Source organism: Erpetoichthys calabaricus, chromosome 15 (genome assembly GCF_900747795.2).
Source record: "Erpetoichthys calabaricus chromosome 15, fErpCal1.3, whole genome shotgun sequence".
Classification (NCBI taxonomy): domain Eukaryota; kingdom Metazoa; phylum Chordata; class Cladistia; order Polypteriformes; family Polypteridae; genus Erpetoichthys; species Erpetoichthys calabaricus.
The window spans coordinates 55741886-55754244 of NC_041408.2; the positions used below are offsets into that span (position 1 = coordinate 55741886).

Below are 12359 nucleotides of genomic sequence, written 5' to 3' on the forward strand. Positions count from 1 at the left end.
TTAAATAGAGTTGTCCTGTGTTAGGGCGCGTGTATGAATATCAAGGGAAAGTTGTCCTTTCCAATGTTGTCTAAAGTCAAGCTCCTAGATGTATGTGGGATACTCTTCAGCATGCTGCTGCCATGTAATGGAAAAAGTCAAATGGCTAACCAGACCTAAGAGAATTAAAAATATATATATATTAAGAAAAAAACTACCTATAGAAAAGTATGAGTCTCATTGTCTTTGTGAGCAAATTGTCCTCAAAGATGTCTCTCGCATTAGCTGCAAAGCCAGCCTTTATGCACAGATATGGCACAGCTTAATGACTAAAGCAGTGGCTGTCACTTGTTAATAATGGCATGTACCCCAGTCTGAGACTTTAGAGCACACAAGAATGACAAGCCTGTCGTGAGCTCTTTTCACATCACACTGCAAGCGTCTTAGCTGATTAATGACAGGAAGTGCTCTGAGCTCACCTTGGCACTGCCACTACCTGCTATTTAAGAGACTCATCAGGACTTGCAGAAGCTTCAGCATGAAGCTGACATTGGACTCCATTTGCATGTGAGCCGGGGATAATTAGGATGTTTAGCATTTATGTGGGAATGTGGAAGTTTTCAGCCTGGCTCCTCGGAGGCATTGCTAATGGTTTGTTTTTCCGTCACTGAGCCCCTTAGAATACCAGCCACGACTCACAAGGTTCCCATTGTGCAGCTACACACTCTTCACCTAAAGTCGGGCCCTCGGCCCTACCAGTGAGGTTAACCACACCGCCTGCATGCAAAGGAAAAGCTGGGGTCTCGAGTGAAAGAGTAAAAAAAAAAACGAAAAAGATCAGAAGAGTGAGCCTCAGTACACAAAGCGGACATGCAGCTCTGGCTTTGAAGAGAAGGTCTGAGTGAAAACAAGGCTGTTGTTAAGTCACAGACCGGCAGCTTAGGTGTTACCATTTATCTGTTACATTTAATACAGTTTAAGTCTTCCTCTACTGCATACTTTAGAAGGAATTAGTACAGACACTAAATAGATCATTAAGAAATCGGGGTAGAGTCGTAAGACTACAGTGCTGTTCAACAGTAAAGAACAAAGACAAGCTCACCAATGAGGTCCTCTGATTTAGTTCTGTTCTATAGGATTTTTATATTATTTTTTTTTACTATGAATTGCTTTGCTATTATACACCCATTTTAGGGGTTGAAATATATAGAATTCAAATACTGCAGTGTATGTTTCATTTCAAATTGAAAGTAGTTAAAATAATTTTGCACCATTTTGATTTTCATGGGCACCGCCATTTTATGGCTGTTGTTTACTAGCTGCCTCAGACGCATATTGGAAGTGAGTAGTGGGTGTCTTTGTCTACATGATGGGTAAAAGGTCAACGATGATGCCTTCTCCTCATCGAAGACAGCGTACAAAATGCAAAGCTTTGTTTAGCAAGTTCTTCTTTAAAATACTTTCCTGGTTACAGGTCTTATCGCTGGCTTTCTTCAGCTTCGATTTTTAATAGTTGTTTTGGTTTTGTCATCAGGCTATAGATTTTTGAAGTTATGATTCTACCTTTGTTTTTTGACATGCCTCTTCTTTTTGTCCTTTTTTATTATTTTTTGTGCTATTTTCCATCCTTAAGCACCAGGTAAGGTTGGCCGCTTCATACAGGGTTGGTTCCTGCCTTGCCACTCCAAATTATATGATGGGCGGATATTCTGATTTTCATCCCACATGCCAGAGATCCACATGTTAATCAGTGATTCTCTGTTTTTCCAGTGGGTCTGATTTTGATTTGATGTACTTTATTAATTCCCTGGGGGGAATTGCCATTTTGCCTGACCTTTGGAGGTCAGAGCACAGCACTTCTAGAGCAATTTTCGGGATAAGGGTCTTGCTTAAATGCCCAACTGAGTAGGATCCCTTCTGGCAGTAATGGGCTTTGAACTGGCAACCTTCCATATACCAGCGCAGATCCTTAGCCACAGAGTCACCACTTCAGCCTGTGCGCCCTGTGATGGACTGGTACTCACTTTGGGTTGATTTCTTGTCTTTTACCCCAATTCTGCTAGGATAGACTGTGACCAACTGAATATACTGTAATTAAGCAGCTTTGAAAGTGGATGGATGAAGTGAATTCAACTGAGCGTGAATGTCCCTTGCAACACACACACACATCCATTTATCCATCCATCTTCTAAACACACTTGTTCAGAGCAGGTTTGCATATTCATTATTGTACTTATACTACCCACCATTGTAACTGTGCTATTTTGAATAAGAACACCTTATCCATGCATGTGTAAATACCAAACACGCTTATAATTCATATTGTACAACATTGTCATGTTTGAATGCATAAAGTATGACAACACTGTGAAAATGTATTAATACAATAAGACAATGTGTTTGAGAATCAGGAGTGAAGAAAGATCATGCAACTCACCCCTTCATGTGTTTTATACTATGTGATCAGCAGGGGGCAGTGCAGCATCCCCAAACCCCAGTCGTTATGTTGGGACTTGTTTGCGTTGGATTCACTTTGGTGTTACAGGAGGGTCTCTCACCGCCCCTGGTGGTTCATTTCGAATGTGCCAGGGAGTGGTGAGTTTACTTGTGCTTAGATGTTTGACTCTCTGCTCAGTATTTTGACGATTCTTTGAGTATGTGTGTCGAGCCTTGTTGGCTTTGGATTGACTTTAGTGTTACACACAACTCCTTTCTTGTCTTTTGTGCTGTTATGGAGGTTCATTCTTGCTACAAGCAGTTTTGTGAAGAATAAATCTTTTTATTTATTAAAGACTCTATGATTGCCTTGTTTGATGGTGATATCTCCCTTTAGTGGGCATTTCTGGAAGTGTTTCTGGAACAATAGTTAACACTAACCACTAACATTTTCTATGGCACCTACAGTGGGTAGGGAGTGGCCTCTTACCAATGAATTAGTAAAGCAGCTAGTGTCTCAAAGGTTGGCAGTGGCCATTTGCTTAAGAATCAAATAAATTCCTTGTGTTTAATGCCACTCTCTTCTGTAATTTTTCACATATTCTCAGTCAGCTTCTGTGTATCTGAACATAATGGTCTATTTAATGGTCATGCTCTAGACCAGTGTTTCTTAGCCTTTAAGTATTTGTGACCCGAGTTTTCATAACAGTTTTAATCGTGCCCCCCCTAACATTTTTTTGAAAGGAGCCCACTAATACCAATTTGTTCTTTTTTAATTAATGATATATCATAGATGCATATTTTATTACAGTAATCCCTCCTCCATCGCGGGGGTTGCATTCCAGAGGCACCCGCGAAATAAGAAAATCTGCGAAGTAGAAACCATATGTTTATATGGTTATTTTTATATTGTTATGCTTGGGTCACAGATTTGCGCAGAAACACAGGAGGTTGTAGAGAGACAGGAATGTTATTCAAACACTGCAAACAAACATTTGTCTCTTTTTCAAAAGTTTAAACTGTGCTCCATAACAAGACAGAGATGACAGTTCCGTCTCACAATTAAAAGAATGCAAACATATCTTCCTCTTCAAAGGAGTGCGTGTCAGGAGCACAGGCTGTCAGAAACAGAGAGCAAAGCAAACAAATCAATAGGGCTGTTTGGCTTTTAAGTATACGAAGCACCGCTGGTACAAAGCTGTTGAAGGCGGCAGCTCACACCCCCTCCGTCAGGAGCAGAAAAAGAGAGAAGAGACAGAGAAAAACAAGCAGTCGAAAATCAATACGTGCCCTTCGAGCTTTTAAGTATGCAAAGCACCGTGCAGCTGCACAAAAGATAGCAACGTGAAGATAATCTTTCAGCATTTTTAGATGAGCGTCCATATCGTCTAGGTGTGCGAACAGCCCCCCTGCTCAATCCCCATACGTCAGGATCACAGATAGTCAGCGCAAGAGAGACAGAAAAGTAAGCAATCTAGCTTCTCAGCCATCTGCCAATAGCGTCCCTTGTATGAAATCAACTGGGCAAACCAACTGAGGAAGCATGTACCAGAAATTAAAAGACCCATTGTCCGCAGAAATCCGCGAACCAGCAAAAAATCCGCGATATATATTTAAATATGCTTACATATAAAATCCGCGATAGAGTGAAGCCGCGAAAGGCGAAGTGCGATATAGCAAGGGATCACTGTATACCTACTTAACTTTTATCGACATTTATCTAATTCTATATTTATTGTTCTAGTTTCAGAATGTAGTTTAAGTTAATTTGTTTTCGTTTCAATAGATGTATTTTTCATATTTTCGATTCTTGTTTTCTTTTTTCACATCTTTGCGCACTCCTTTTTGTTACTTCACGCCCCCCTCCAGGGGGGCCTGCCCCACAGTTTGAGAACCAATGCTCTAGACAGAGTGATGTCACACATTTAATATTTTTGATGATTTTATTCAGTTGATTTCTTAGCAGCGCTGAACCAAACACCCAGCAGATTCTACAGACCCTCACTCCCTGGAGGACATTCTCTGCACATTTTCACAGTCGTTCACATTCTGATTCTGGAGCTTCTTGTGTGGCTTGTAGTGGGATGAAGATGACCTCTTGGTTCTGTGGAGGAGGCGTGTTGCATGGAATTCCAACACCTGAATCTGGGCTGGGTGCTTGTTTCACGTTTTCAACATATTTACGTTCCTGCCGTGCGAGGTTGGCCTCTGGCTTTGGCTTCAGGTGCTTAACGCGTTTGAGCTTGACCATCTCCTTCCCCTCCTTGGTACAAGGAAGTAGCGCATTGACATCCCTGCGGAACTTGGAGCTCAAGCCAAAATAGATGATTGGATTATAAAAGCTGGCTGACTTGGCAAAAAGTCTGGTGAAAATGCTAGTCATGTTAGGCACATGGAAGCCACAGGCAGACCACATAGAGATGACAGCATAGGGAGACCAGGCTATAATGAAAGCTGTGCAGATGACAATGGACACCTAGAGAAAGAAAAAGGAGGGGGGGGGGGGCATTAGAAAAATCACATTAAGTTACTGAGAAAGTGTGGTTTTTAAAAATGGCAACAACTGACTTTCAACCACCAGGCCCACTGCATAAAAAACACATGAAATCAGTTCTGCTTACTATTTATTGCATGAATGAACATTTCGCTTGGATATCTTGTAGTCTTAAATTGTTCCACTGCCCACACTTGTATTGGAGGTTTCGCTCTTCTCAGCCTCGTCTGATGCGTCTTCGTTCCCTTCGCCTTACTCCCATTGCTTTCAATGAACCAGCTTTCTTTCACTCCACTGACCTGGCCATTTATTTGGATTTGTGCACACTCTTTTGTTTTTCAATTGTCCAATCAAAAAATTACAGAAGCTCTGACTCACACAATGAAAAAAATCATGGGCTAACCCTTATCTTGGTCATACGTGAAAATATCCAACATGTACGAGATGTTTTCATGTACGTACGAGATACTTTCACGTACATACGAGATGAAGTCTCATATATATGTGAAAGTATCCCGCATGTACATGAAAACATACATACATAAAAGTGTTTTCATGTACTGTATGTATGAGATAGGGGTTATCCCATAATTTTTTTCATTGTGCAGTTTAGAACTTCTGTAAAAAAACAGATACATGTAATGTTACACTTACTTTTTAAAAGTATCCTAGTTTAATAAAGTTTGTTTATTTTAATATTATAAAAAATGAAAACCACATATCTTTGCAGATTTTGGGGTCCTGGAATGCATGTGAATATTTCTGAGCTCGTTTGGAGGTCCTGGAGTTCATAGGGCTCAAAATCAGATGTACAAATTAAGGGCTGCCTTCCTGGTTTATTTTCTTCACCTTCCACACTGGTTGGAGTTTCCACTTTTCTGGTTGTTGCAGTATAAAATAAGCTGCTGAGTCAGACGATGAGTTTCACCATTGTAACCATCAGAGATTTAGAAATTGACGATTCAGTGTTAATTTAATTTACGGTCACTGGGTTTCTTCCACTTTTCATTTGTTTTCATAATTGTAATATTTCTTTTTCTATTTGTAAAGCATATTGAGCTACACTTTTTGTATAAAAATGCTTATAAATAAATGTTGTTTTACTGTACATTACATTTACTTTGTTCTAAGGACAGATCTGCTTGAAGAGAATTGGGGACTTACAGTGTTTGGGACAAAGACATGTTTTTTCTTCATTTACCCCTCTGCTCCACAGTTTAAAATTACAAATCAAACACCAGACATGATTGAAGTGTACATTGCAGACTTTCATTTAAGGATATCTGCATACATTTTTCTACACGGTCCCCCCATTTCAGGACACCATAATGTCTGGACACAGCAATGGCAGGTCTATGAAAGCTGTTGTCAAATTTAGTTCTTTGTCGCATGTCCCTCACATGTAATGAGTGCATGAAGTCTGCGATTCACAGACATCAGCAGGTGCTAAGGGTCTTCTCTGGTGCAGCCTCTCATGCAGCCATCTTCAGCTCCTGCTTGTTGCGGGGGGCTTTTCCTCTTCAGTTTTATCTTCAGCATATAGAAGACCTGCTCAATTGGACTTAATTCAGGTGACTGGCTTGGCCATTTAAGAATTTTCTACTTTTTAGCTTTGAAGAACTCCTGTGTTGCCTCAGCATTATGTTTGGCTCATTATCTTGTTGGAGGATGAAGTGCCATCCACTGAGTTTGGAGGCATTTACTGAACTTGAACAGATCAGATGTCTCAACACACCTCAGAATTCACTGTGCCACTGCCATCAGCAGTTCCATCATCAGTGAGGAGAAATGTGCCAGGACCTGTGGCAGCCATACATGCCCAAGCCATAACACCCCCAGCACCATGTTTGACAGATGAGGTGGTCTGCTTTAGATCTTGGGCAGTTCCTTTTGGTCTCCACACTTTGCTCTTGCCTGCCATCATTCCGATCAGGTTCATGTTTGTCTTGTCTGTCCATAAGACCTTTTCCCAGAATTCTGCAGGCTCTTTGAAGTCCTTTCTCACAAACTGTAATCTGGCCGTCCTGTTTTTGTGGCTGACATCTTGTAGTGTATTTCTTTTCATGAAGTCTTCTGCTGATAGTCGTCTCTGACACACTGAAGATTGTGTATGATCTGTCACACAGATGTTTGGAGCTTTTTCTTGACCATACTGAGGATTCTTCCGTCATCAGCAGTGGAGGTCTTCCTTGGCCTACCAGTCCCTTTATAATTCTTGAGCTCACCAGTGCGTTCTTTCTTCTTCATGATATTCCTGACAATTGATTTTGGTCATCCTCAGGTTTTACTGATGTCTCTAATGGTTTGATTGTTGTTTTTCAGCCTCATAATGGCTTCTTAGACTTTCATTGGCACAGTTCTTGTCCTCATGTTGAACAATGGCTACTACAGACTCCAAAGGGTAGAAGCAAGAATGAAACCCACCTGAGGAATCATAAACACATGTGACGCCAATTATTCCAAACATTATGGTGCCCTGAAATGGGGGGACCCTGTAGAAAAATGTGCAGTGACCGAAAATGTCTGCAAATCCCCTTAAATGAAAGTCTGCAATGTGCTTTTTAATTATGTCTGAATTGTTTTTTTTTGTAATTTTAAACTGTGGAGCAGAGGGGTAAATCACTGACAATTTAGCTGATTCTCCATCATCTGCCCTCCCACTTAGTTTGGTATCATTTGCGAAGTTAACCAGCTTATTGATGATATTCTTGTCCATGTTGTTTGTATATTAACATGTCTAGAGCTGGGTATAGAGGAATACCCAGCTTGTTCATCTGTGTTTCCAAGACTATGGGCATGAGAAACAAGTAAGAAATGGTGGCCTTAGGGTTCTTAAGGGTAACCCTGCAGGCATTTTAAGAGCTGTGGTCCTAGCACCTGGTGATGGAGCGTAAACAAGTTTGATTATCTGTTGTAGGCCTGAATCTCCTGTCATCCTGTAGTTCACATCCTTCCAGTGAAACGTGATTAACACTTCCTCCATCGGAACATCTGAGACCAGAAAAATCTAAGAATCTGTTCCAGATTAATATTAAGACAATGTTTTATCTCGGGGTGGCACGGTGGCGCAGTGGGTAGCGCTGCTGCCTCGCAGTTGGGAGATCTGGGGACCTGGGTTCAATTCCCGGGTCCTCCCTGCGTGGAGTTTGCATGTTCTCCCCGTGTCTGCGTGGGTTTCCTCCGGGCGCTCCGGTTTCCTCCCACAGTCCAAAGACATGCAGGTTAGGTGGATTGGCGATTCTAAATTAGCCCTAGTATGTGCTTGGTGTGTGGGTGTGTTTGTGTGTGTCCTGCGGTGGGTTGGCACCCTGCCCAGGATTGTTTCCTGCCTTGTGCCCTGTGTTGGCTGGGATTGGCTCCAGCAGACCCCCGTGACCCTGTGTTCGGATTCAGCGGGTTGGAAAATGGATGGATGGATGTTTTATCTCATTTGTTAAAGTACAAAACCAGGTGCAAAAAAAAGATTAAATGAGAGAAGTACAAAAAATTATATGCTAACTTGTTATTATAATACCTTAAAATTATGCAGGCAACCCGCCAGTGAAAATGCCTGATCAGCTGGCAGACAGTTAGAGAGTATTGTGTATTGTAAATTATAGGAATTTCCTTTAAGTTAATCAAATCATTTTCTTTAATAACAAAAGTACTTAACTGAAGTAATTGGTTATTTTTTAAAAGTTCTTTTTAGTTTTGGCTTTCTCATTTTGGGAATTAAACAAAAAAACTCTTGCAGTTCACACTTTGAGCTGAAGATCAAAATGGTCTCAGCGTTGTATTTCAGCCAGGGTTCCTTCAGTGTCTGGGGTTCATATCCTTGTTTCAGGTCCCTTTTGTTCATTTATTTAAGTGGTTACTTATTTTCATTATTCCTTGTTTTTCATTTTGTTTCTAAGACTTTGTTACGTGCCTTGTGTTTTGTGGGTGGTTCCCCAAGAGGCGGGACCACCAGCCCATCACGGTCCTCATTCCTATAAAGGCGAGTTTTTCCCACAGAGCTTTGTGGTTCATTTGAACGCACTAAGGTGTAGATGAGTTTATTTGTGTTTTTTCCTGTATTTGTGCTTTTGTGATATCACTCGGTTTTGTTGGTCTTCTGCTCTGTTTTTTATCATTCTCTTTATTACTGTATTGGTACTTTGTTTGCAGTGGATTGCCTTATTGTTTTGGGCAACTACTATTGCCTTTTGTGCTCCATGGAGCTTTATTTTTGTTGAAGAGCACTTTTGAAGAATACATCTTTTTATTTGATAATGATCCTGATTTGATAATTGTCTTTATACTGTATCTAGCTGCATATTTCTCCCTTTAGTGGCCATTTTTGGAACTCTTGTGTTTTGGGACACTCTGTTCATAACATCCAGAACCTAGCTGAGCAGTCACTAGAACACAGGAAGGAGAAAAATGCCTCCTCTGAAATAGATTAGAGCTCAGTAGGTACAGGACTGGGTATGCCCTGTTGTGATAAGTGGTCCGTGGCATCAGGTAAATTTTAAATAAAAAAGAGCGCCCCAAGAAGGTGCAGGCGGCAGTTGGGTGCGGGTGTGCATGAGTGCATTTAGCTCTGTGGTTAATTGCGTAGCTGGCTGACCACATGCAGATTAGTCAGGCACCTTGATGATGCTACAGGGGGCACAACTCATCGCAGCTGTACCTAATTAGGCAGCAGAGTACATAAGGAGCCTACACGGGTCAGAAAGAGGGAGAGAAAACTAGAAAAAGAAAGAAAGAACAGAGCCTTGAGAGCAGCATCCTGGTCGAGAGGCAGGACAAGCCCACCAGCCAGTGTGTGAGAGACAACGCGGTCGTAAGCCCCGTGATGGACCAAAGGATCAGCGCTCTATGGGCAGATTGTCGCCCCTGATTGTCTGGAGCAGAGGGTGTGATCAAAGCGGATCTGTGACACGCCAGGGGCGTGAGGAGGATGACGAGAGGACAACTGACCCTGAGTGGTCTGGCTGACACAGCTCGAGGCAGCCAAGATGGGGGTTAGGTTGTTGAGGACCCAGGGAGATGAAGTGGCAGTTTTAAATTTTAAACTCGCAGGTCATCACTCTTTAAAAGGATTATTTATTGATGTATTGTGGAAGAGAGCACTGTACTTTTTGGACGTGTTTGTGTATTTGATTTTAATAAAAGCAATGTATCATCTTTATACACTTACCCCTTGCCTTGTGTGTGTCCTTATTTGCCTGGCTCATCTCAGTAATGTTGTTGACAGTGATGGGTTCAAGAGGATCCTCAAAGGAACTGGTAGCATTGTAGCTAACCTGCCCTGTCACATCTGTGGACAGAATGGCCTCTTCTTGCCAACATTCGTAACACTGGGTGGCTCTGAAAAGCCTAAATGGTGGCCACCTTCCAATCAGACCTTTTAGGGTCTAACTGAATGTAATGTTTTCTCTGGACTCTCCTAACTAAGTTGTCCTCTCTCCACAGAAAATGTGCCACAATTCCTTTGACTTGTGAGTCTTTCTTTCAAAAACATTTTGCACGCATATGTATCTCACTCACCCTCATAACATCCCTCTCCATCTTTCGCTGTCTTTCAGTAAGGTCCCCCGCAGCTGCTAAGGCGTGGCTGGTCTTGACTTTGTTTATAATGGACACATAGGAAAAGATCATCACAGTGACTGGCAGGCAGAAACAGCAGATGAAGATGGACACGATGTAGGACTTGTAGATGGTGGAAAAGGTGGCTTTGGCCCAGTCGATTTCACAGGTTCCATATCCACGATCTGGAGACAGAAACAAACAAACGGAATGGTGAATACCAAGTAATACGATCACACTGAACATGTAGCTGCTTCTCTTCTGTTTTAACTATGGCACATAGCTGTACAAATCCATTTTTATTTTGTATTGTGTTTTTCATATTCACGTTTGTCACAAAATCTGACATGAAATTACAAGCTGAAATGTGATGATTAAGGGCTTCTTATGGTATGCATGTCCATTTCAGTTTATATAGCATCTCTCCATTAGGAATGCATTACATAATGAGAAGGTATGATTATTCTCATTTCATTTTTGAAATGTTATTCACAGTGCCTTACAAACATTTTGAAGCTCTTAATCTGTTGTCTAATTTTACTGAACAATGAAACTTGTTCTGTGTAATACTTTTACTTCAGAGTACATTAGAACAATCTAGACATGAACAGGCCATTCTGGCCAACAAAGCTCGCCAGTTCTATTCACTTAATTCTTCTAAAAAACATCAAGTCAAGCTTTGAAAGTCCCTAAAATCTTACTGTCTACCACACTACTTGGCCACTTATTCTCTGTGTAAAGAAACACTTCCTAATGTTTGTGTGAAATTTTCCCTTAATAAGTTTTCAGCTGTGTCCCCATGTTCTTGTTGAATTCATTTTAAAGTCCACTGGACTAATTCCCTTCATAATTTTAAACACTTCAATCATGTCACCTCTTAATCTCCTTTTACATAAAAGGCTCAGTTCTTTTAATCTTTCCTCATAACTCTACACCTGGAATCAGCCTAGTCCCTCTTCTATGGACCTTTTCTAGCGCTGCTATGTCCTTTTTATAGCCTGGAAACCAAAACTGCACCCAGGACTCCAGAGGAGGCCTCACCAGTGCTCAAAAGCATAATGTTTACAATGTTTGGGTGGCCCCATGTTTTTTATGTGACAATGTTTTTATGTCACTAAAAGTCTTAAAAGACAAAAGGATTCACCCCCTTGGAAGTGTTCATGTTCTATTGTTCTGCAACACTGAAACATGGTAGGTTTAATTTGGCTGTTTAGATATGGAACAACAGAGGAAGACTCTTCAATGTCAAAGCAAGAGCTACGCCCTTATGTATCAAGCACTTCAGAGTAGGAGCTCAGTCCTACCTGGCTCAAAAAATCTCAGAGTAATGTGAATTTGATCCTAATATTAGAATTAGGAGTAACAGTATTTCCTCAATTTTCCTAAAGCCATCTAACATACCAAAGTCTTGTTTCATGTCTTTCCTGTTATTTTTTGTTCCATTTATTTATGTTAATGTTGCTTTTGTTGATTATGTGCATTATTCTTCATTTTTGATCTTGTCTATAAGTTGTCTGTGTTAAGTTCCATGTCTTTTGTGGGTGGTCCTCCAAGAGGCCCAATTACTGCCCTGCGCCCTACAAATCAGGAGCGTCTCCCACAGTTCCTGGTGATTCATTTCAAATGCGCTTGGGAGTAGTGAGTTTATTTATGCTTTATTGTCTTTTTTGTGATTAACTGATTAATTGACCTTCTACTCTGTTCCTTTTGATTATGTCTTTGGATTCTCTATTGCAATTTTGTTCGCATGGATTGCCTTGTGTTTCAGGTAACTCCATTTTGCCTTTGTGCTCCGCAGAACTTCATTGTGATTGGAATACTTTTTGTGAAGCGTGAATCTTTTATAATGATTCAGTGCTTGCTCTTATTAATAGCCAGGGTTTGATGGTGACATCCCCCT

General features: G+C 41.0%; 1 protein-coding gene across 1 annotated transcript in view; it reads right to left on the reverse strand.

Moving 5' to 3' along the window:
* Positions 1 to 4339: 4339 nt before the first annotated feature.
* opn6a (opsin 6, group member a) overlaps positions 4340 to 12359 on the reverse strand; it is a 29692-nt gene continuing 21672 nt past the window's right edge. Inside the window, exons 5-6 of the mRNA XM_051919383.1 lie at positions 10421 to 10644; positions 4340 to 4891 (exon numbers count right to left, since the gene is read on the reverse strand). Of these exons, the coding sequence (XP_051775343.1) occupies positions 4448 to 4891; positions 10421 to 10644 (668 nt within the window). The 3' untranslated portion in view covers positions 4340 to 4447. The remainder of the gene's footprint in view (positions 4892 to 10420; positions 10645 to 12359) is intronic.